This window comes from Mirounga angustirostris, unplaced genomic scaffold (assembly GCF_029215605.1).
Source record: "Mirounga angustirostris isolate CCGP_5_RB_7025 unplaced genomic scaffold, mMirAng1.0.hap1 SCAF_6, whole genome shotgun sequence".
In the NCBI taxonomy this organism is placed as follows: Eukaryota; Metazoa; Chordata; class Mammalia; order Carnivora; family Phocidae; genus Mirounga; species Mirounga angustirostris.
The window spans coordinates 83,113,117-83,139,105 of NW_026991714.1; the positions used below are offsets into that span (position 1 = coordinate 83,113,117).

The 25,989-nt window shown below is 47.4% G+C and overlaps 1 protein-coding gene across 2 annotated transcripts in view; it reads right to left on the reverse strand.

The window, feature by feature from the left end:
• The window catches only part of SLC35F3 (solute carrier family 35 member F3), a 374,103-nt gene that overhangs the window by 105,930 nt on the left and 242,184 nt on the right, over positions 1–25,989 (reverse strand). The window contains exon 1 of one of the 2 annotated variants that reach the window (XM_045876206.1): positions 6,976–7,051. The exons of the other annotated variant lie outside the window; for it this stretch is intronic. Within the exon in view, the coding sequence (XP_045732162.1) occupies positions 6,976–7,051 (76 nt within the window). Of the gene's footprint in view, positions 1–6,975; positions 7,052–25,989 lie in introns of those variants that run through there. 2 annotated transcript variants of the gene reach the window in all.

Consider the following 25,989-nt stretch of genomic DNA (forward strand, 5'->3'; position numbering starts at 1 on the left):
TCCCTGATGTCCCCGAAGACCTCCCCTGTGGCAGCTGGCGAGCTGGACTGAATCAGGCCTAAGTCCGGCCGGCTGCCCCTGCCATCTCTCCGTGTCAGTAAAGACATCTCAGACGTGCGGACCCCATGTGCACCCCGCTCCCCATTTCCTTGGAGGTCCCCACGTGATTCCCAAGTGTCCAAACAGTGCCACCTCGTGCAGCGGATTTACAATAATCCTGGCACGTACACAGCCGCAGGCGAATGTGACATGTGGGAAAATGTCTGGCTGGAGGTAAGCTTTAAATAAAGCCGTGTGCACCCCGGGGAAGGAAGGTGGCTGTCCGCCTTGGGAGGGGAGCAAGGGCTGTGTGTGAGCCCGCTCGCGGGCATCCAGTTTGAATCTGCATGCCCTGCCAGGCGCGGCGTGTGCAGCCCCCGGGACCTCACCATCTGCACGCCTGTACACACGCAGGTGTCAACGCATGCAGACCGGTGGTATTCTGGGGCTGCCAATGACCCGCGTGCTCGCGTGCGCGCGCACACACGCTGGCGAGCATGCACCCACTCTCCGTTGCTGAGGTTTTTCCTTGGACTGGAGTTCAGGCTGGCGGGGCTCAGAGGGACAGCCACCGTTTTACGTTTTACGAGAGGGCAGACTGTAGGCAGGGGTGGCCCCTCGGGGCAGAATGCAGCTCTGCAGGAAGGAAGGGGTGCGCCCTGGGGCCTTCTCCTGGGACAACAGGGCCGTATTTTAACTGGTGGCGTGGGAGCTTATTCAATTTATCTTGAAGAACGAAGCACTCTTTTCTGAAATAGCACCAACTTCTCAGCTGGGTCAGGCACAGGCAGGACTGAACGTACTCCAACGAGGACAGAAAGTGGGGTCGCCCTTAAGGTGTGAAACTCCTCCTCTGAGGCTTTATCTCCCACCTTCAGCATCAACAGAGGCTGATGCGGCTCAGCTAATCCCGAGCCCTGAGGCTTTTCTACGAAAACACCCAGCCTGCCCCGAGCAAAGCTTGGGAGTTGCAGCTTCTCTCCGAGGTCTTCCTATACCTTTGTTTGCACCACCCTATCACCTGGGGGAGAGCAGTTTCCTCCTGCTGAAGATTCATGGGGCAAGTTGTACTCATGTGGCTGGGCTTTCCTCCCCATGTTCAAATAGCAAAGTCACCCCTGAAAGTACATGCATCTGCATGAACACACCTGCCTGCGTGCACACACACACACAAGCAAGCACAGGCCAAATCTCTTGTTTGTCCTGGGTTCCATTTTCTCAGAGCTCTGCACTCTGAGGATAGCCAGGGAAGGGTTTTAATCAGATAAACCCATCTCTGCTAATGAGGAAGCTACTTAGCAGACTCACAGACTGTTTCCTGTGAAAGAGCTGATAGAAGATCTATTCCAATCCCCTATCTTTTCAGAGAAGAGAAGGCTGGGCTCTGAGAGGTGAGGCAACGTATCTGCTATATTAATTAGCAAGTGGGGGAGCAGGAAAGGAGAGATCAGGGTGCTGACCCTCACCCAGCGTTCTTCTCCGCACATCTTCTCCCGAGTCACACAATGTCTTAACCAGTGAAAACGTATCACTTGCCAAAAAGGCTTTTAAGAATTACATCTCTTCTTGGCTCTTCCAACACAGCTCTCCTGAACCTGTTCCCACCTCTGCAGGCCTCTAGTCCCCACCCATGATTTTAGGCAGATGATTCTACTTCCTACGTCACAAAGAAGATCAACGCCACCAACTCAGGTCCCTGGCTTCCCTACCCCACATGTCCACATTTCTCTGTGTCTTCCCCTCCTACCCTTGCTGTTCCCATTGCTGTTAACGGCACCTCTGTTCCCTGAATTGCTCAGGCTTAACCTTCAGAGCCGTCTTTGAGGGCTTCCTTTCCAGCCCTCCAGCTGAAACTGTGAAACACTTGGGTATTTTTGATTCTATCCTCACATCCTTTATTAAAAAGTATTTATTGTGACTGTTGAAATAGACTTCTTGACCCATTTTGAACACCCAGCTATAGAAGACTGTCCAATTTTCTCAGACTTCGATGGTGCCTTTCCCCTTCCTGCCTGCTTCATTCTACTCTCCTGAGCCCAGCACTCAGGAGGCCTCCGAACCCCGGCCCCGTCCCTCCCCCCCCCAGCTTCTGCAGCAACACGAGCTCTGGCCCCAGCCGGCAGCTCGCAGTACCAGCCCTTCCCAGCTCTGCACCTCTGTCTGTGCCCAGGAACCCAGGAAAACTGCGTTCGAACCTCCTGCCCATGACCCCGGAGGCCACAGGACAGCCTCTTCCACGCTGCCCTGCTCATGCTGAAGTCCAAGTCCAAATAATGGATTGTCATCACCTGGATCTGGGTGAGGAGGAGGATTCTGAGGCCATATCCAGGCTCAGCGGGAAAGACTGTCATTAGATTGTGTCACTTTGGCAAAGCAGGGGGGAACAGGGGCAAGAGAGCTGCGTGGTGGCCATCTGCGACCCAGCCAGAAGTGAGCTCGCCCTCTGCTGAAACATGCCATTTATTTTATGATCCTTTCATGGAATTTAAAAAAAAATTAGATTCTAACATGTAATTGTTATTTATATGCATTTGTGACATTTCTCACTTGTTTGGAAGCTCTGTTGAGTCAGGATTATAACTGACTCCCCCTGGCATCCTCAGTGATATCTGGTTCATCTTCAGTAATATCCGATTAGGTAACATATTTGTTCAATATACAAGGGACTTTTGTTATTGAGGTTTCAGGTCTCGGACAATCCAACCTGGGAAACATTTTTGGGTACAGAAACACTTCGGCAGTATATTTTTCAAGACTCCTCTCAGACTGGACCAGCAGGGTTGGTCTCCACTTACGTGATCACGGAGCATCCCAGGATGACAGCCCTACCCCATTAATAGAAACAAAGTAGCCACACCTACAGTGGGGGTGGCTGAGACAGGCTAACTTCCCCAGGAGCAGAGAATATCAACAACAGGGAGCCCCAGGGACGGTCCAGACCGCTACCTCCTATTGTAGTGGGAGCTCCAGTGAGCAAACGTTTCCTGAAAGCTTTCAAAGTGCCATCAGCAGATGTAAATCTCAGTGCTCTTCCGATGAAATGCAATTGTCCCGAGGTGTTGCAACATTTTGGAGCCAGGTAGATACTGACATGGAGCCCAGCACCCTTGCTTTCCAACCGCATGACCGTGCATGAATGATTTCTCTGAAACTCAGCTGCCTTGTCTATAAACCGGGGTGACAGTGCCTATACTTCCTTTAGGAGAAATAGCAATAAGGTAGCGACCTCCCTCAACAAAGTGCCTGCAACATGGTAGGCTCATCAGCAAAAAAACCCATTACTCTCATTAGTAAGAGGGACTGTACTGTCAACACTCATTTCCATATGAGAGAACGGATTCCCACTGAGCTTTAATCATTTGCCAAAGTTACTTGGCTCAGCATGAGAGGTGGGCACTAACCCCATCCGTCTAATTTCAAAGCCCTCACTCTTCCCACCTGACTGCATGTTGCCAGGCCTCTTGGGGAAACCTGTTATACTGTTCTCAACTACTAATTCCTACTGAATGTAACTGTAGTGAATGTGAATTAGCTGGTTGTGAACACAGATGATCCCAGGAAATACTCCTCGACTAGACATGTGTTACTGATCGATATTCGGTGTCTGAGTCCGATGGGAAAGAGAGGAAAAGGATATGAGAACAAGATATGCTGTCAGACAGGACAGATGCCATCAACCTGGCTGGGAACCACTTTTCAAGCCTCAAGCCCTTACTGGGTCCCAGCTGCTCTCTCCTTCTCAGGCTTCCTGGCCAAGCCTGTACACACACCATTCCTTCTGCCTGAAACAGCCTTCCCTCCCTTCTGTGCCTGACAAGTTTTCTCACTTCGGTTACAACACCTCTACCTCAGAAAGCTTCCTCCTCAGAGAGGCCTCCTCCTCCTCAGGAAAGTCTTCTCCTCAAGAATGCCTCCTCCTCAGACAGGTCTCCTCCTGCTCAGAAAGGTCTTCTCCTCAAGAAGGCCTCCTCCTTAGGAGGGTCTCCTCACAGTACTTAACGATCAGGGTCCCTGTGACACTCTGTTCTTAGCTTTGAACCAGAACGTACTATCTTATACTAGAAAATGGATCGGTCTCCATGTCTCTTTTCCTCTAGACTAAAACTTCCTTAAGGGAATGACGCTAATGTTGTTCGTTTTTGCATTTCTAGGGCCTCACTAAATGGACAAGGGACATGAAGTAGGATGGAGTAGGGTTGGACTAGGTATTTGTTGAGTAAATGAAGTCATCTTTTTCATTTTTCTGTGTTGAAGTTCAAGCATTGCATTTTCTATTTTGGTTTTTTATGTACCGCATGCTGATGCCTTCTTGCCTCTCCATAGAAGACACACTCCAAAACCTAATAAATATTTCTTGCTGGCTGCGTTCCATCACTGTAGCCTGTCTGCCTTCCACACAGAAACAACCACAGTATGGGGACCACCTTGCCCTGTGCATCCGAGGCAAAACAAAATGATTCAGCACTTCCACAGCAAGCACACGAGATGCAAATGTTTCAAAAAATAGACCCAAAGCCAAACTGAACAAAAACACCAAGGAAAAAAAAAACAAACAGGCAGAGAAAAAAGTGCTACACGTATATGCCCAGGCATGCGAAGGGCAGGTTTTATCCTGGATTGAAGACTTCTGCTGACATACACTTAGGGATCCCATACAGAACGGGAACTGGGGCTTTCTAGTATCACTGGAACTGTGCAGATGCTTCCAGATACCATCCCCACACGTACTCCTTGAGAACAGCAAGATGGTGTGCTGAAGGCGCAAGACGATCTGTGATGGGAGGACTGCCAGACATTTATTAAGCACCTACTGTGTGCCAGACAGGTGCTAGGTATTATCACCTAGCCTACCTCACTGCATTCCCACAAGTCAGCTGAGGTAGGTTGTTACTTCTGTTTTACAAGGGCTCAAACTAGGTAACCGAGGTCCAGTCATTACGGTTTACACAAGTCCAATGGTACAGGGGGAAGAGCACAGTCTTGATCCCTGATCTCTCAGATTCTCTGTTATATACACTGTCCACTACCCACACCATAGGTACGTGCAAATGCTGGTTAAAAAACCAAGTTCGCGCCTTGCTAAGGTTGTCAGCGTGGACAGGAAACTCAAAGCTCGTCTGATAGTAGCCCTACGGGAACTGGGGAAGGGTATCCCCATTTTTATTCCCTGAAGGTGACCCTGGCTCCGGCATGTCACCCGCTGCCCCCTGCGGCACCTCTGGGTCACAGCACCGAGCCTGGATGACCTCACCATCCGTGCCCAGCCTGACTCCCAAGTGCAGCTCAGACCCGTCCTGCACGATGGGCTGGGGATTACCAGGGGTGACACTACTGTTGGGGAGCAGCACCGACCTGCCTTACTTAAAAGGTGGGCGTGGTGTGACTTCCCACAAGGACCCCAGGAGTGAGTAGACACTTCCACGTTCCCTAAGGTAAATATATATCTAACCCTTCCTCTCCCCAATTTGCATGTACATCTGGGTGGTGTCCCCAAGAAGGCTTGGAAATGCAAACCCCCTTAGGAAAGTCGGCAGCTGCACTCATTTCAGGTGTAGATGACAGATATCAAGTCTCTCCAGAGATGGGGATGGGGGAGGGGAAGAAGAGACAGGTACAGGAAGGGAAAAAAAAAAAGGAACCTTCTATAGACAGAAAATGATGAAAAAGGTAAGTAGTTGCAGGTTAGTGCAGAAAAACATTCTGAAAAGCATGGGTTTGGGGATCAGAGGGCCCAGGATTCCCTTCCTGTTTCACCATCTATTAGCTAGCTGTAGGTCTGGGACAAGTCATTCCAACCTTTCCCGGTCTCAGTCTTCATCTGTAGGATGGGGGTAATGGTACCAGGATGGCTCCTGGCAGACCTCTGCGGATGGGCTGCGTGTACCCAAGTGCCCTGCTAGCTTCTGTCTTATTCTTACTGGTTCTGTCTCCCTGTAACAAACAAGAACTCCTGAGAGGATCAAGGTCCTTGGAAGCTATCACACAGAGGTCCGGGCTCCAGGCTGTGGCCCCAGGGCATGGCAGAAGCTGGGCTTTCCCTTCCGCACTGGTTGCACTGGGCTCTCTTAGTTCAGGATAAGTGAGGGCCCGGAACCGAGGGGATCTGCCTTCCTCTTCCCACTGGCTGGTAGCCCCTTCCCAGCCCTCACTTGGCTAAACTGGCCAACTCTACGGACACTGGTCATTCTGCCTTCTGCTAGAAGAAGTTAAGGACTGAGGCTGGTCTCTCTCTGCATGCCCCCGCCCCTCCAGAAAAGAAGGTCCCAGACCAGCAGAATGATAGCTTTGTCTGATTATGTGCCTGTGTCTTTCCCCTGAGTGGGGGAAAGGACCTGTTTACAGGCTGCTGGTGGAGCTGGGCAGTCACATGGGTGGGCTGGTCAGCTTCAGGGGCAGGAGAGATGGCTGGGCCTGCGGCAGCATCTCCTGCCTTCAAGGGCTGAGCAATACCTCTGGTCTGCCTGGGGGTGGGGGTGGGAGTGGAGGGGATGCTCCAAACCCAGGGGATTCAAGTGGTGTGTGTGTGTGTGTGTGTGTGTGCATGCCTGTGTGTGTGTGGGGGGGGAGAGTGAAGGAGATCCCCTCCTCCCCGGTCCCAGCTGGCAGGTGCCCCGGGACAGGACCGGCAGGAGCTCAGGCCACCGCTGCCCCTGTTGCTGCCAGATGCGCTGGGGGCCACGCAGGAAGGAACCAGCGCTGTGTTCTGGCAGCGCAGGGACAGCCCTGCAGACCCCGCAGCGGCTCAGCCCGGCCGGGGAGCTACCGAGCTGCCAGTCCCCCGCAGGCAGCGGGCATCAGGGCGCTGCACTGCGGGCGACGCTTCCTGGGGAGCGCGGCGGCACCCACGGCCAGGCAGTCCGGACAGGGTGGCGCCCCCCCCCCCCCACGCCGGGGTGCAGCGACCTCGCGCCAGCCCCCGCCGCCCCAGGCCGTTACCTTCCACTTTGGTGAGGGTAAGGACCGGACTGTTGCAGGCGCTGAGCGGGGCCACCCGGGCCGAGTGCTTCTTCATGATGAGCCGTCCGCCTGCAGGAGCGCCTCCGCCGATCGCCTACATCCTGGGGCCGGCCGGGGCGCGCCTCTCCGGTCCGGTCCCGGTGGCCTCCGCCGCGGAGAAGCGCGAGCGGCTGGCCGGTCAGGCCCTGCCCCCGGGGCTGCCGGCCCGGCTCCTGTCGCCGCCCGGCTCACTGCGGCGGTCGCCCCTCCGAGCACATCTTCCCTGGCCGCGCAGCCACTCCACACACGCGCCCACAGACTCCTGCCTGGAGGTTGCTGCAAACTCCAACGTCACGTACAAGTGCACTCCCCACGCCCACCCCACGGGCTCACCTGCTCCGCCCCCCGCCCTGGGACGCCCAGCCCCGCAGCCCCGGGCCCTCCCTCCCGGCCCTGTCCTGGCTGTGGCCTCGGGTCAGGGCGCCAGGGCTGGCCAGCGGCTTCCCGACCAGCCCTTTATCGCCACCAGCTCACCGGAGGGGAGACCCGAGAACTTAGCCTCAGTGTTTCACGAGTTTAAAAAAGCCAGGCGTCTGACTTCGGATTGAGAGCTGACTCTTCCCTGCACCAAGTCCCCAAGTGTGGTTTACAGGAAGAAGTCGGAAAAAAAGCAAAGCTTCCCACGGCTTGCGTTTAACTTCTTTGAAAGAGTCTAGGAGCCCCATTATTTTGTCTGGCATCGGTGGACAACAATTTGGGGGGGTGGGGGTGGGTAGAGAGCGGGGAAGAAGATGCAGAGTCCACAGAGCAATGTGGCAACAAGAAAACCCAGGCTTGGAGATTTCTTTTCCTGCCCCTACTGCGGGCGAGGCCCAACTCCCTGGGAGATGGAGAAAATTTCATTTCTGCCCAGCTCCCAGTTTCGTGTGTCAGCAGCGAGTCTGGCACTTACCTCTGCAGGCACTGGTCTCAGGGCTCCCACTCAGACCCAGCTGTAAGCTACTGGCCAATGATGCCTTTAAAAAAGCAGTGGCCCTCCTACTGCATCATTGGCTGGGTTGAGCTTTAAGGGACCACCGAGTCCCCAGGGCAATTACCCAACGATAATGCATCATTAATAAAGGGGCCCTGCCACCACCTTGCAGGTAGGATGCACAGGGCTTGGGCAGCCCCAGAAGTTCACAAAGCTTTATGGGCATCTTACTCACACGTGTCCAGGCATCAGTTTGCGTCCCAGCCTCCTCTGGGAAACTGAAGATTCATTGGCCCTTCACGGTAGGTTTTGTTGTTATTGTTAAGTCTTTACCCAGAGTTTGAGAAGCTCCCGCTCTACCTGGTTTCCTGTCTCAAAGTTGATATTCTACTGTACAATGTAATTCTCGTCCCCCGGAAGGGTGACTTGGTGGAGTGGTAAAGGTAGAGAATGACCTTAGAGCAAGAGGTTCTAGTGATATCCACCTGTATACCCCCAGGTCTCTGGCGGAAGTGGCTCCTACAAGTTGTCCTTTATTACTTGCCCTCTTGAAGAGCTACAATGGACAGAATGGCCCCTGAGTCTCCAAATGGCGATGGCTTCTCAAGGTTGTGTCCTCCTCATTACTATAGTCAATCACTGCAGAGCCCTCTAGTGGTAGCCTCTACATTATATGCCTCTCACAAGGAATTTGACCCAAGACCCCTAGAGATGACACTCTAAGTCAATTTTGCGGATTAGATTTGTAAAAATTAAGCACAAAGAAGCCTAAAGCAAAAAATTCCATCTTACGTAAAGAGGACCTTTTTAATAAACATAACATTCTTATGTGTTGTTTCACCAAGTTCATCAATCAACATTTATTAGATACACAGTAACTAAAACATATCACAGACTAGCAGTACCTATTTGCTATCAAGTACCAAGTCAATTTGTTTTACAGACGCCATTTCATTACTTATTTACAAAAGCTCTGTGAGATCGCTGTTACCTTGTTTTATAGATGGGGAACCTGAGGCTAAGAGAGGTTACATAAAATGTCCCAGGTCATAGAGTAACTGTCCAAGAAGGGAAATCCCAGTCTGAACGAATCAAAAACCTGTATTCACTACTGTATTTACAAAAACCTGCCATGCTCTTCTCTTATGTTGTGGATGCAAAATGCAAACATTCCACTTAACTATTCCAATTCGGGTGGGAGATACTAGTCAAGTAACCCATAATCCATTTCCTGTCACTTGAATGTGGTTTTGATTGATTTCATCATGCTCTTGAACCTCCTGGAGTCTGGGTCTCCCGCAGCACTTTAAGTTAGCCTGTCCACGTTCTGCTGCGTGGCTCACAACAAAAGTGCCCAATAAATATTTATCTGTTTTTCATAGATCTGCTTTCTATTTATTGCAATGTCATGTATAAGTTAAATAGATGATTAAGTATTATTGTTAAATACTCCTGTCATTGACTTCACTCATTAAATAATTATACCTAAACCTTTTTCCCCCTACAGGATACCCCATGACCTTCTGATACCTGAAAGGTCATCATCTTCTTGTGTCTGTCAACTTCTGCTTATCAAAGAAGAGGTACCAATTGTTATCTCAACTTCCCCCCTTAATTTTAAGAATGCATGCTGTTTCTTGTTTTCTACACCCAACTCCATCAGCTCACACCTTGTGTTTCAACCAAAAAAATCTTACCCCCCCAAATATTCCCTATACTTCTTTTAAAAATAGGAGTTCCTGCTGCTTAACCATATGAGAAGTGATCCCCTCAGTGCACACCTTTGTTGGGAGTGAGTGTGGTGAGGCTGCATAGTTAAAAACTCACATGAAGAAAATTATCTAATTATTCTAGAATGTTAACTGTATGCTGGTATATGAGCACATATTAGTATTTTGAGAATTCCGACAATTTAAAACCCTATGTTAGAGTGAGGCTACTATGACCTATTTCAGGGATACCCAGAAAATCACACAAGTTCCCCACTTAAAAACTCAAATTACAAAAAAAAAAAAAGTGTTAATAATTCTTTCAATAAAGACAGAGACATGATCCCTGAATTATCAATGGAAACAACCCTGTATATATAATGTCTAGGCAAGAGGATAGTTCATTTGACCCTATTCCTCTTTGGAGAATTTTGGTGTGAGCTAATAACTCAGTGGTGTCATTGGGTATCTACCTGTCTTAAATTTAGTATTATAGGAATTTATCTGAAAGAGGAATTAGGGTGACTTTTTCAAGGTCATATTCATTAATGTCCTCTTCTAAAAATGTATGGGACAGTGGTTTGCTCGTCAAACCCAGTATTTCCTCAGCTTTACACGACGTGGTATCTGCTCTGATAGAAGAATGTTCTTTGTTACTAACCCCACTCTATGGTTTGTTTTTCTCTTTTCATCGATGAGGTTGAGGCGGTGGGATATTTAATGGCAATTTGTGGTATTCTGGTATAGCAGGTTCATAAAGAGTCGGTGGGTTTTGTGTTCTTAGCATTATGGCCCAAACACTGAAGCAAGTTCACTGAATAGATACAGGGAGTAACAAGCCCATGATGCAGAACTCACATACCATGAGTATGGGTTTTATATTCCCTGGCTTGCATGGCAGCCTCCCTGCCTGCCCCCCACTTCCCACTCACAAACCAAAGAGTAAGAAAGTGAAAGAAGAGTCCCAGATAAGAAAGGAGACAAATCAGCCAGTTTCTTGTATGACCAAGAGGCTAGATTTAAACTGCAACTCCAGGTGGGGGCCTAGCCATGGCCCTTTAGGAAGAGAGAGGCAGACAACCCACAGATGAATCATCAGGAAGTGGGCAGCTCTAAGGACCTGGCTGATTCCTCACTTTCTGGAGGATTACTACTTTTCTTTCTGGTACTGGGCTCCCAGGCCTGGCTCTATACTCAGGCTCTAACTTCCCTAAATAATTTGTGTTGCCCAAACAACTTGGACTGACTCATACTTCTGCTGGCCATGGTGATCATTGGCCTATCCTTTTTTCTGTACTGGTATGTATCTATATAGACACACTACACTGTTCCAAAAAGGTATCCACCCAATCCCCTTCATGGGGTTAAGTAATACTCATGATTCTCTTGAGCCCAAGAGACATGACAGCCAATGACAGCTTGAGTTTGACCTCCAGCTCTGCCAAAAAGAGTGGTCAACCTTGACAGGTCACGCAGCCTATTCTGGCCTCAGTTTCCCAACTTGGGCACAAGACAGACCCCACTGGTAGTTTTCAAACTGTTTTTCCTGGTCTCTGTGCAAGTCAAGAGTACTTTCATATGTTGGGGTTCCGTGTTAGATTTAGTTTATTAAAAAGTTGTCACTGTACAAAGAAAGTTTTGAAAACCATTGACTGAACAATCTCCAAGGTCCCGTTTGGCTTTAAAATTTGGGGTGTATGAAATTATCTTCCAAGATAAGACAGTTGTCATTGCCTCCAAAGATCTTCAAAGAACCATATCCTTCATGAATATTTCAGTTAGTTAAATGGACTCTTGTTTTAAGTGGTTTTCTCACTTTTTTGACAGAGATATATTTACCTTTGTTAAAATTCATAGAATTCCACACTAAAAAGGATGAATTTTACTGCTAATAGATTATCTATCAATTTACAAATTGGTAAAAATATATTTTACATATACAAACACATATATAACTGATTTGAATATTTAATGAAATACTACCCTTACCGGGCATGAACACTTCTATTCTATTCTATTCTATTCTATTCTATTCTATTCTATTCTATTCTATTCTATTCCATTCCAATTTATCTTGTTCTGTTCTTTCATTGCAAAAAAAAAAAAAAAAATGCTGATTGTAATCAAGTAAGTTGGTTTTAGTATGGCTCACTCGTGGGTCATAAGGCATGTGGTTTGAAAAATACTATTAAAAATTATATTCTTTTAAAGTTACATGGAGAGCTTTACTTAATCTCTTCAAAATAAATAATAAAAAATTTAAAATCCAGCTAAGGTTTTCAATAGTCAGAAAACAGCCCACTTCAATTAATTTACCCTGAAATATTAACACTATTTCATAGTCCTTCACAGTATTAAATAGTAAGAATAACAAATTAATTTTGTGGTTACCAATGTTTAAAAATAACCACTTAAAGTAGTTCCAGGAACCAGAAATGGAGTTTTGCCCAAATAAATCAGTCTGCAGCATTAGAAGCTTTCAAAGTGGAGCATGCATTGGTATTTCCAACAGGAGAGAAGATCTAATGATTGAAAGAAATTAACTCCATGTGGGGCGCCTGGGTGGCTCAGTTGGTTAAGCGACTGCCTTCAGCTCAGGTCATGATCCCGGGGTCCTGGGATCGAGTCCCGCATCGGGCTCCCGGCTCAGTGGGGAGCCTGCTTCTCCCTCTGACCCTCTCCCCTCTCATGCTGTTTCTCTCCTGCTCACTCTCTAATAAATAAATAAATAAATAATCTTTTAGGGAAAAAAAAAAGAAATTAACTCCATGCATTGGGCAGCTCATTCCCCTGATCTGGCAGGAATAATTGATAACCTTTTTCAATAACTGTGTGTGTAAGTTCAGGGAAATAAGAACCATTAGACAGATCACTTGGTGGTCTTTCCCATCTCACATGTTCCTTCTCCAGCAATGTGCATCACCAGGACAAGCTCAGAGTCATTAGGGTCCCACTAGGATTCTTCCTCTTTTGCTAGAGGTAATGTCAAGATTGCTCTTGCAGACACAGCCAGGCACCTCCATGACTGCTCCATGGTGACCAGACAACAGCTAGCTGTGTGGCCTGAGCCCAGAGTTAGGGTCATGATGAACAAAAAGAGAGGCATGGAGATGGGAATGGGATGTCTGGTCACTTCCTCTGTGGATCCTAGTCAGGAGCCTGTCCTGCATCCAGTGATGGACACCATGGGGTGGCCCTCTACAGGATCGGGCTATGGCATGGTGGAATGGGGTGGCATGGTGGATGCTGAGAAAGGGCAGCTGCCCTGAGGGAGCGGCAGGGCCAGGAAGGACACCAGGCATAGGGCTGGGGCTCCCTTTCCTGGGACCTTCAGAGACCTACCTAGATGTCCATACAGATCATCAGTGTAGAAAAACTACAGGATGTCTGGTCCCCAGAAGATAAGAAATGATCATTCCCTTCCACTTTGGGAAATGAACAAGCCAGCTTCCACAGATCCCTTCCAACACCACGGATCAGTATGCAAGGGGGGCGCTGCTTATCAGTGGTTTCATGTGGGCACGTTGTTTAATCTCCCCATGCTCAACAGTTCATCCTCACAACAGAGATAATAGTAGCAGGCACCTTCCAGCGCTGTTGTGGATATTAGAAAAAGGAACACATGTGAACTACATGGAAGGGCACCTGGCCGAGAGGCAGCACTCAGAACAGGAGTCATTATTTCCAGGCTGTCCCACTAGGTTCTTTAATGGGGAGGGACCATCTCTGGTTTGCTTTATCTTGGGTGCAAAGCACCATATATGGAATATGTAGTAGGTGCTCAAAACCGGAAGCTTGGAAGGGAGGGAGGGAGGGAGGGAGGAAAGGAGGGAGGAAGGAAGCAAGCAAGGGGCATAGTCACGGGACCCAGAATTCTGGAGTTTCCTAGAACTGTCTGCTTCAGCCACCTCCCAGACTATCCCTTTGTGCCGCCATGGGAACAGCAGTGACAAAACCATGCTTGCCAACTCCCTTCTGCTCAGGGCTCTCCGCCCCTTGCTGGATTCATCTCACAGAAAGTGCTTTGGAGACCAGGACACTGGACTCAAGGTGAGGAGAGAGATCTGATGCCATTTAGTTCAGAAATAGCTGCTTGCTGTGTTCCGGATGATTCATCGACCACAGCTGGACTCCCATCTGATTCCTCTGCTCTTCCTCCTCTGTGGAGTGGGAACTAGAATACTGACCTACATCAGATCTTTGTCAATGCCAGCAGCAGACTCCCTTGGCTGGTATTTGTTTCCAAGGGTGAATCAAGGGGATTGGCCATCAAACTGGCTTGAAATTGAGAATGTATGGGTTTGGGAAGGCGACTGCTCCACTCTTCAGTTCCTGAGCACAGGGCAGGTCAGGATCAGCAGACCAGGGTCACGTTCACTGAGAACGAAAGAGCCTCCAAGTTGGGTGGATCGAGTTTCCAAAGTCCTGATCTCTGGAAGCAGGGCATCCTCTGGAGTCAGGGAGCTCTTTGCACTTCTCTGAAGGCAGTGACCACCTCTGTCCTGCCCTAGAACTTTTTATATACTTTTTTTTTTTTAAGATTTTATTTATTTGACAGACAGAGACACAGTGAGAGAGGGAACACAAGCAGGGGGAGTGGGAGAGGGAGAAGCAGGCTTCCCGCTGAGCAGGGAGCCCAATGCGGGGCTCAATCCCAGGACCCTGGGATCATGACCTGAGCCGAAGGCAGACGCTTAACGGCTGAGCCACCCAGGTGCCCCTAGAACTTTTTATATATGTGCTTCAGCTTCCTGCTGGGCTGTAAGCACTGGGAGTGAGGGACCTTGCCCATGAACAGGGCCTCAATGAACACTGTTGAATAGATGGATGGATGGATGGATGGATGGATGGATGGATGGATGAACAATCACCAGGGCAGAAAGAAGCAGGAACTTGCCCGTGGTACAAGTGGACAAGATGCTGAATCGAGAAACGCAGATTTAGCAGGTCTGAGGGGGCAGGTACTGTCAGGATCAGCTTCCTGAACTAGCCCTGGACATAGCCCCTTCGGGAGTCAGGGAAATCCCACCCATTTGTCAAAGGAACTCCAGGCAGCCCAACCCCCCTCTGTGTGGGCAACCTCTGGGGACCCCACTCTTCACACCGACCCTGATCCCCACAGCTTCTTTCCTCTCCTGAGAACCTGGCTATTGTCCTTCATTCCCCAGTGAGGCTGGATCTAGGAAATAGCTGGGTCCTCCTGATGTCTGGCCTAGCTCTGCGCCTCCAATATAATCTAAAATCACCAGAAGCCTCCAAGGATCATGGAGACTGTGTAATGCATTTCCTTGTAGGGGTGGTGCAGGGGGGTTTTAGAGTGTCACGCAGGTGCCTGAAAACTACTTAACACACCTCCTACCTCCCACATTTTCCCAGTCCCAGGGGCTCCCCATTCACACGGCACCCTCACCTTCTCCTTCCTCTACCCAGTATGGCCTCCTATGTGCCAGGCTCCAGGCTCACTGTCATCCCAGCAAGCAGAACCTCCTGGGAAGTGTCTTCTGCTGATCTGACTGGAAAGGGGAAGCCCCCTGGTACTCCAGTGACTAAAGCCTCCTCCCTGCTAGACTTGCTTCCCTGAAGTCTTGGTCCAGGCTCACTTTGTCCCTAAGGCGGAACTGTCCTCTGTGTTCCCCGCACTCTGCTCCCCTATCCCAAAGAACAGACCAACTTGCCCACGTTAGTGGGTATGGTTCTTGGCCACATTACTGTCATTAGAAGTGGAGACCATTATCTCAGAGCATAGTTGACCAAGTCCCCGTAACTCTCTGTGAACAAACTGGGTGAAAGTCAACACTTTGCACGTAAGGGCTTACCAGATGACCCCTCTGGCCAAAAAATAGAAAATGCTCCCAAGACCTAATTGAGTCTTCCCAAAAATAAACCTTGAGAATTGCCATTTTTCCTCCTTGTTTTGGACAAGGTTATTAGTTGACCTTCACTGGGCATGTGTAGGCACAGGTGTTCGTATGAAATTGCAGTACTTATCAGAGGAAGGAGGGGCAGGACAAAGGGAGAGAGATATTCTACAATTTAATTGGATATGAAGAACACACTTTTTTTTTCTTTTCTTTTTTCCAAAAGCAAACAAAAATCCTGCTTAAGGCAAAGGCTGCTTTTTGCTGTAGGCCTCCTAGAGAAGGTCCCACAAATTGTGGACAAAAGCAAGAAGAAGCCAGAGGTCTGGAGGCCCACCCTACTCCTGAGTGAGGCAGCTAGTCATGCCTTTCCCCCCAAATTCTGGCTAGTGTAGGGCAAAGGGATGAGTCCCAAGAATTCTCTAAAGTTCTTGGTCAGGTTTGGAGGATTAAACGCATGCATGATTTGTTCCCAAAATTCTCTTGCTGGTGTCAGAATATTTCTGTCTCATGGATTTCAAAACTACCTTACGACACTAGCTCCTTGTCACTTTGACAAAGATGAGCTTGTCAGTGCTCCAGGGAGGCATCCGAGGCCCTGTGACACCGAGTGACCAGCCGAGAGCACTTGTTGGTGAGACAACCAGGCTTGGCTGGGTTTGCCACAGCACATCAACCCCATGATTATTTTCCAGCTTGATGGGAACCTTTTGAAATCATCTAGTCAAACTTTGTTTTGGGGATTCTTTGGTCAATCCCCATTTCGATGTTAAGATGATGATCTTTGGAAACTTCACATACTGCTGATGGGAGTAAAAATGATACGCCCCTTTGAAAGTTGGCAATATATATCAAAATTCTGAAAAAGTACAAATGTTTATGGCCTATTACCCACTATTTCCATTTTTAGGAATTTCACCAAGAAATAATCTAATATGAGCATAGATATATGGACAAAGATGTCCATCCAAATTTTACCATGAGTAAATAAAAAATGAGAAACAACCAAAAGGTACAACAATGGGGAAATGGAAAATAAAGTTTGGTGTATTTACACAGAAGAGTAAAATGCAGCCGATAAAAAAAAGCTTTCAATAAATGCTAAGAAGAGAAAATGAGGCATGTTTTTTATGTCCAATATGATTTTTACATATATTACATATTTGTTTTATATGTAGGCCATATGATTCACATATATACACATGTACATATGTATATATAATACATAATCAGACAAAACCTAAATAGGCTACCTTTTTTTCCCTAACTACCACAAAAATACTGATTCATTTACTTTCTCCTTGAGACTTCTTTAAAGGAGAAGTTTATCTACTTTTAGAAATTCAGTTCAGTAGTAGATGGGGTTGAGACCAATAATGATGCCTGAGAATAGTTTAAAGGGTCTAAAAGGTGTCTCTTATTGTAAGCAGATACAAATGCTAATGAAATAGGAAAAGCCTTCACGTACGGTTGTGTATAAAATAATGCTGCAACTGTTTTTTTTCTCTTAAAATATTTATTTTTTTCTCTTAAAATATTTAGACAATTTCTATTCTTCTTATATAAAACCCTTTTAGATCCATGCTTCTAAAGCCATTGTTCCCGTCTTTATAGAAATGTCGATTTCAACAGCAAAAGGAACATACAGTTCCCTTTCCTATATTTTGAATACTTTGTTTCCTCCCATCCTTTTTATATCCTTGCTGTGAAAATTTTCAGAAGATGCTAGTAATGAAACCAAGAGAAGGGAGAAGGAGTAGCAGTGTTGACTTCCTCCTGCCAGCATGAAAGGGACACGCCCCCAAAGCTTTGAGTTGGTAGAGCCCCCTGGGGGAGTGCCCTGTTGGCGTGGCAAGGACCAGGTGCCTCCCCTTGGGACTGCTTCCTTAGGATGCTTCTGTCTTTGCTCCAACCTCAGCGAAATCTTGTCTAACCTCTTCCTTCATCTCTTCACTCCTGCTTATATGGAGTTTTAGATCTTGCTTTCAGTGTGCATGAGTGAAAAGGCTGTTGTGTGGAGTATCTGTCTTAGATGAGAGGACTGCCAACTCCTTGTGTCCTGGTCGGCTCCGTGGTGCCCCAGGCACCTTGCAGAGGCAGGTGTTTGAAACCCAGAGGGCTCCAGCCCATGAGGGAGGCTGGCACTCTGACATGATGGCGGGAGAACAGAACGGCCCCACAGTGCACTGCTTCCACGCCTTTCTGCACAACAACCACAGCCAGCGGCTTCGGGGCACAGGTTAGAAGTGATTAGGCATGGTTTTTATTAGTGGATTTTTGCATACCCATTCTATATTTTGTATTAATATAAATACTTCTCAGCAAGGATTTATTTGGTCTGATATGTTTTCTCTACTTCCTGCAAGCTGAAAGGAACCAAATGTGACACAATTCAATCTACTGCCTGAAACATGCCCCCTCTAGCTACAACGTACCCTCTACCCTAAGCCCACTCTTTCTGCAAAAGTACAAAAATGAACACAGAAGACAAAAAACACACCATCAAAAGCAATTCATCGCGCGCGTACAATACATTCAAGTCTTGAACTTGCTGCTCACCGGGGAGAGGACCAGTCGTGGTGGCAGCTCTGTGAGGAGGCTAGCTTATGGGAAATACTCACAAGACAAGCTCATCGATCTTTGTTTTAACCTTGACTGCTTATTTAAAGTGAGCCGGCATCAAATGCTCTACTGATAGCAGAAGTCTAATTTGGGATCAGTAACAACCTAAAACATCTAAGACACAAAGAATGACTGTAGCTTGAACACTGTCTCGAGCAGTGACATTTGCAGAATTTAAGGCACCCTTCACCCATGGCCTTTGAAGCAGTATTTGATTCCTTAATGACATGGGAGAAATAAACCACAAAGGGTTCAACTCAACTGTCCTTGGAGCTAACCAAAGACAACAAACAGGTAAACTTAAGGTATCAGCAAAGACTAGAGTAAAAACGAAACAACAACAACAAAAAAACCCCAAAAAACACTTTCATTGCAAAATAGTTATCTACAACCCTGCCCAGAAATGATATAGGTAAGCATAATGGTCTTCACCCAGATGTATTCATTTGCAGGAAACTTCTCTAGGAATTTGGTTAGTGGTGATGAAATCACACTGGGATGCAGAGTCCATGGGCCCAACCCAACTCACAGCCATTTTGGTGACAGCCCTCTCCTGTGTGCTAGTAAGCTTGCCCATGCAAAGGAGGGCCTGGGCACTGTTCAAGAGCACAGACTCTGCACAGTGGAAAGAGTTTTGGAAATCACCTGGTACATCACCCTTAGTTTGGGCCAAGAAAGAATAAAACTAAGAGGACGATGAGAAACAAAAAGCTATGGCTATTCTGGGAGTGCTAAATAGAAGTATCTTAGGGGCGCCTGGGTGGTTCAGTCAGTTGAGCATCTGCCTTTGGCTCAGGTCGTGATCCCGGAGTCCTGGGATCGAGTCCCGTGCCCTGCTCAGCCAGGAGTCTGCTTCTCCCTCTCCCTCTGCCCCTCCCCCTGCTCATGCTCTCACCCTCTCTCTCTCTCTGAAATAAATAAGTGAAATCTTAAAAACAAACAAAAATAGCAGTATCCTAAATATACCTCCAGGAGTGCACAAGGACCACATGACGAGGTCCGGCTATGAAGCTGGGAGAGCATTTCAGATCGATGAGACCTGCCTGTATTTTAGAGACTCTTCAGGAGGTGAAAGAAATAGACCACTCTTTCTTGGATTTCAGTTGTAAACTGTGGACCAGATGCAGGAAAATTACAGTGTCTTCAAAGTGACTCTTGTTTTTAGAAAGGAAGTTGTTGTGCCTCTAGGAAAACAAACCAAAAGCCCCCCTCAATCTTAAGAAATAAAAGGCCATGTGAGTGCTTCCTAACTCCAAGTGGAGTCTTCTAGGAGATGGGAGGTGAATTAGGGCATTAGGTAAGGCTGTACGACGGCTCTGTCACAAAGGTAGTGGGTACAGGCAAAATAGCAAACTCGTAGGTTTCTCACTACAGCGGTGTGAAAAGACAACAAAGAGAATGGGAGAAGATATTTGTAGATCATATAAATGATTAGGACTTCTACCTAAAATATATAAAGCACTCTGACAACTCAATAAGAAAAAGACAAAATCCCAATTAAAATATGGGCAACGGTGATTTTTATTTATTTTTAAAAAATATTTTATTTATTTATGTCCCAGGGACAGTGAGAGAGAGAGTGTGTGTGTGCACAGGCAGGGGGAGCGGCAGGCAGAGAGAGAAGCAGACTCCCCGCTGAGCAAGGAGGCTGATACAGGGCTCCATCCCAGGACCCTGAGATCATGACCTGAGCCGAAGGCGGACGCTTAACCGACTGAGCCACCCAGGTGTCCCCAAAGGTGATTTTTAAATGGGCCAATGACCATACAAACACCTCACTGGAGAAGATATGCAGATGGCAAATAGACACATGAAAAGATGCTCCACATCATATATCACCAGGGAAATGGAAATTAAAACAACACTGAACTACCACCTACCAACTACCACTGCACACCCATAAGAATGGCCAAATCTGGAACACCAAATGCTGGCGAGGATGTGGAGCAATGGGAACTCTCAGTCATTGCTGTGGGAATGCAAATGGTATAGCCACTTGGGAAGACAGTTTGGTAGTTTCTTTATAAAATTAAACATATTCTTACCATATGACCCAGCAATCATGCTCCTAGATATTTGCCCAGAGGACGTGAAAAGTTATGTCCATACAAAACCTTGCACATGGATATTTATAGCAGCTTTATTCATGACTGTCAAAACTTAGAACCATCAACATGTCTTTCAGTAGGTGAGCAGATAAAGAACCTGTACATCCATACGATGGGGTATTATTTAGTGCTAAAAGACAGCTATCAAGCCATGAACAGCTTTGAGGAATCTTAAATGCCTATTACTAAGTGAAAGAAGCTGATATGAAAAGGCTACATAATATATGATTCTAAATATAGGGCATTCTGGAAAAGGCAAAACTACAGAACCTTTTGTAAAAGGATCAGTGGTTACCAGGGGTGGGGTGGGGGGAAAGGGGGAGAGATGAATAAGCAGAGCACAGAGCATTTTTTTTTATTTTTTATTTTTTTCATTTTTTTATTCTTATGTTAATCCCCATACATTACAACATTAGTTTTAGATGAAGTGTTCCATGATTCATTGTTTGTGCATAACACCCAGTGCTCCATGCAGAATGTGCCCTCCTCAATACCCACCACCAGGCTAACCCATCCTCCCACCCCCCTCCCCTCTAGAACCCTGTTTGTTTTTCAGAGTCCATCGTCTCTCATGGTTCGTCTACCCCTCCTATTTCCCCCGCTTCATTCTTCCCCTCCCGCTACCTTCTTCTTTTTCTTTTTTTTTTCCTTAACATATATTGCATTATTTGTTTCAGAGGTACAGATCTGAGATTCAACAGTCTTGCACAATTCACAGCGCTTACCAGAGCACATACCCTCCCCAAGAGCACAGAGCATTTTTAAGGCAGCATAAATACTCTGTATAATGTTATAATAATGCATGTATGTCATTATACATTTGTCCAAACCACAGAATGCACAGCACCAAGAGTGAACCCTAAGGTAAACTATGGACTTTGGGTGATTATGTTGTGTCCACATAGGTTAATCCTTGGCAAAAAATGTACCATTCCGGTGAGTGATGTTGATAACGGTGAAGGCTGTGCATGTTTGGGGCCAGGAAGTATATAGGAAATCTGTACCTTCCTCTCAATTTTGTTGTAAACCAAAACTGCTCTAAACTAATAAAGTCTAAAAAAGTGAAAAAGAAAATGAGCAAAGGACCTGAATAGATATTTCTCCAAAGAAGATACACACATGGTTTATAAGCACACGAAAAGATACACAACATCAACAGACATCAGGGAAATGCAAATCAAAACCACCATGAGAAGCCACTTTATACCCACGAGAATGGCTAGAACCAAAATGTTGGCTAGTAACAAGTGCTGGGGAGGATGTGGACAAGCTGAAAAGAAAAATTCCTACACTGCTGGTGGAACTGTAAAATGTGCAGCCACTTTGGAAAACAACCACTTTGGAAAAGGTTAAATATAGACTTCGCTCTATGACCCAGCAATTCTCCGTCTAGGTATTAGCCAAGAGAAATAAAAACGTATGTCCATACAAACACTTGTGCATGAATGTTCATGGCATCATTATTCATAGTAGCCCCAAACAGAAATATCCCAAATGTCCATTGACTATAAACAAATACAGACAACACAGTATCTACTGAATGGAATATTATTCAGCCATAACAAAATGAAGTACTGATATATGCTATGACACTGGTGAGCCTTGAAAACATTATGCTAAGTAAAAGGTGCCAGATCCGTCAGTCCAAAAGGATACATCTTAGGGTGCCTGGGTGGCTCAGTGGTTAAGCATCTGCCTTCGGCTCAGGTCATAATCTCGGGGACCTGGTATCACGTCCCGCATTGGGCTCCCTGCTCAGCAGGAAGCCTGCTCATCCTTCTCCCTCTGCCGCTCCCCCTGCTTGTACTCTCTCTCTCTCTCTGTCAAATAAATAAAATCTTAAAAAAAAAAAGGGTACATCTTGTATGATCCCATTTCCATGAAATGTCCAGAAAAGGCAAATTTACCGAGACAGAAAGTAGATTACTGGTGGCTAGAGGATGAGGGGAAGGGAGAATTGAGGGTAACTGCTAATGTCTAGGGAGTTTCTTTTTGGGGTGATAAACATGTTCCGAAATTAAGTGTGGTGATAGTTGCACAACTCTGTGACTATACTAAAAAACACTGAGTTGTACTGCTTAAGTAGGTGAATTGTGTGGTTTGTTAGTTATAGCTCAATAAAGCTGTTATTTAAAAAACTCATATGCTTCTTTGGGCAGCCACCAGTCTGTTAGGTGCCTGCCTTCAGCTCAGGTCATGGTCCTGGGGTCCCAGGGTCCTAGGATGGAGTCCTGCCTCGGGAGCAGGGAGCCTGCTTCTCCCTCTGCCCCTGCCCCTGCTCCTGCTCTTTCACTATCTCTCTCTCTCAAATAAATAAATAAAATCTTTTAAAAAATAAAATAAATAAAAAACTCAAATGCTTCTTAAAACCTAAGATAAAAAGTTTGTTCTGAACTATGGTCATATATATTTATTGGCATCTATTATTACATAATGAGGTTTTTCACAAAAATATTAGTAGCTATTGTTTGGTGGCACAGCAGGTGACATTTTTAAAAAAGATTCTGTTTACTTATCTGAGCGAGAGAAAGCACGTGTGTGAATGAGTGAGCAGGGTAAGAGCAAAGGAAGGGGGACAAGCAGACTGCCTACTGACTGCAAGCCCAACGCCAGGCTGGATCGCATGACCCAGACATCATGACCTGAGCCGAAATCAGGAGTCAGATGCTCAACTGACTGAGCCACCCAGGCGCCCCTCAGCAGGTGACTTTTAAATTATTTCTCTTGTTCTTTTTTGGACTGATTTTTCTTAAGCAAATACGTACTAAAAATGTTATAAAAAAACTGACCAGGTTTTACAAATGACTATATACAACCTTTCAATGCACCTACCTGCTACCACACGTCCCTCGGGCTGTGACAGTCTTACAGTATCTGTCCTCAGGGTCCATTAAATTACTAGAGGTGGGGATTACACTCTCTATCTAGATATTTCGGGTCCTGCTTCTGTGAAATGGGAATGGCCTTGACTTCCTTGCAGGGACCCTGGATTAATAGAACTCCACAGCACTGCAAGGACGGCAAGAGGACCAATTCCTGGGCTCATTTGTTGGTTGGGTGAGGCTGCTGGGAATGGCCCCGCAGCCCATGTGATTCCGTTAGCCCCACCCCTCAGCCTGGCGTCCCACGTGATTCCGTCAGCTCCACCCCTCAGCCTGGCCGCCCACGTGATTCCACCAGCTCCACCCCTCAGCCTGGCGGCCCATGTGATTCCGTCAGCTCCACCCCTCAGCCTGGCGTCCCACGTGATTCCACCAGCTCCACCCCTCAGCCTGGCGGCCCACGTGATTCCGTCAGCTCCACCCCTCAGCCTGGCCGCCCACGTGATTCCATCAGCTCCACCCCTCAGCCTGGCGGCCCACGTGATTCCGTCAGCCCCACCCCTCAGCCTGGCGTCCCACGTGATTCCACCAGCTCCACCCCTCAGCCTGGCGGCCCACGTGATTCCGTCAGCTCCACCCCTCAGCCTGGCCGCCCACGTGATTCCATCAGCTCCACCCCTCAGCCTGGTGGCCCACGTGATTCCGTCAGCCCCACCCCTCAGCCTGGCGGCCCACGTGATTCCGTCAACTCCACCCCTCAGCCTAGCGGTCCACGTGATTCCGCCAGCTCCACCCCTCAGCCTGGCCACCCATGTGATTCTGTCAGCCCCACCCCTCGGCAAAGTACAAGCGGCACATTTCACTGAGTATTCAAGGGTTCTTACACACAGCCGAAATACAAGAGTTAAATCAAGGGCTGCTACAAATTTCCAACAAGCTTTCTCCTGCCGACACTTACCCAAGACTTTATATATTTTTCCCCTTCTCTCTGTGTATTTTTCCTAAGTGCCAAAATGGGGAAGATAATTAAAAAACAAGGACCCACTCTCCCTTTTCCTACAGTGCATGACTTTCTAGAGCATAATTACTTCTTTTTCTTTCTTGGAAGTAGAACAGCTACCCCTTCACAAAGATACCTAGAACCTGAAGTCAAACTCAGTACGACGTGTACCTTCCATCAACGTCTCAGTCACAAAGCAGGAGGCTTCCCAAAAGAACTGGTGTATCAGAGCCATGGAAGATGAGGTTTTAATGACCAAACATACAAAGAAACGTCTTAAAAAGAGTCTTGTATGTAGCTCTTTTCCAGAATCCATGAGGCCACACACAGTACAACTAGATGACTTACTATATATGCCGAGAAGTGGTACACCAGCTCTGAAGATAAAAGCCCTGATTTGTGGCATTTTTTTCATTTCTTTGGTATAAACACGATGATTTCAAGTTATCAATGTGATGTCACTGAACTTGAAATTGGGAGATGTGTAATTGGAAGGGGATGGTATAAGCCAGCTTCAGCACACCGTTCCTTGCATTAATAAAATTTTTGACCACCCAGTTCAGCAACTGCAGTGCCAGAGACCAAGTACTAATCAGTAAGGGGATTGGTGAATTGACTAAAATAGACTTCTTTAATCCCACCTGCCTACCCTGGCCCTCAGACTCCAATGCTCAGCCAGCCTGTTATCCATCAGGCATCAAGCAGCCTGGGCCTCACAGTGCCCAAAGGAGCAGACTGGTAATCTAGTCCAGTGTTCTTTCTTCCAGTGCAGCTTTTCATTAAATTCTGCTGAATCTCTCATACAAGTGTTTTAAACACTCTCATCTCTCCTCTGTATCTATTCTAATTCAACTCCAATTCATTTTCCAACGTGCACTGGCCAGCACTATTACTACAGTGTCTTAATTGGCCCCTTGGCACTGAGTCCTACCCCCCTCTCTTCCCTGCTTGCTGCCACTAGAGGGGTCTTTCTAAAGTGTAAGCCCTCCAGCCCAGGTGAACCAGTCCCTGCCCATCACGCACCTGCCTCCTCCCTGCAGACGTGCTCCTCTTCCTTTGGCACCTTCATCTCTGCTGGAATATTCTTTCTTTCCAACCTGTCTGTTCCTTTCTACTCCTTCTCTGATCCCACCTTAAGTGTCCCTTCTTGGAGGATGCCTCCTCTGGCCCTCACCCCCAGTTAGGTCAGGGTGCTGGTGGTCACTTGTGGGCAGTCACCTGTCCCTAGCATTCGCTCTTTCCCTAGATTGGCAGCTGTGCACCTATTTCTATAATCTCGGGTCTTCCTGCTCTGAGTAAGCTCCAGGAGGACAGGAGTCTGGTCTATGGCCCCATCGCTGGGGCTTGCAGGATGCAGGGCACAGAGGGGGCTGCTCAAACATTGGTGCAAGAACCAATGGATGGCATTAAGAAAGGAGAAAGGGATTTCTGATGTCACCAAGACAGTGACACAGGTTGTTCCTGACCTCACGCCCCCTCACAAGAAGAACAGCTAACAGTTATTCAAGAACAAGACACCTCTGAGAGCATCACAGACATGGAGGTGAGACTGAGGAACCCGTCCCCCTACACCACAGAGACTAAAACAGACCGTGTTAGAAGGGGAAGACAAGCTGCTACACGTTGACCATGTTGCTTCTGTCCTGGGCCAGTGCAACACCGTGCAGAGAGGTGTCCCCTGAGCCTCTTGTTCCTCCAGTGGGAACCCAGGAGGAAAAATCAGCCCCCACCAGCATTGTGGGTCGCTTTGCAGGAGCCGCTACTCTGATCTCGTACCACGGGGACTGCAGGTGAATCTGTGGGGCTCAACCACTGGGAATCGGACATCGAAGGATGGGGGAGGGGCTTGCAACGACCAGCACACAGACCTGGGCAGGCCAAGTTCATAAATGCAGTGCCCAAGTAGTGATCCCAACCAGTGA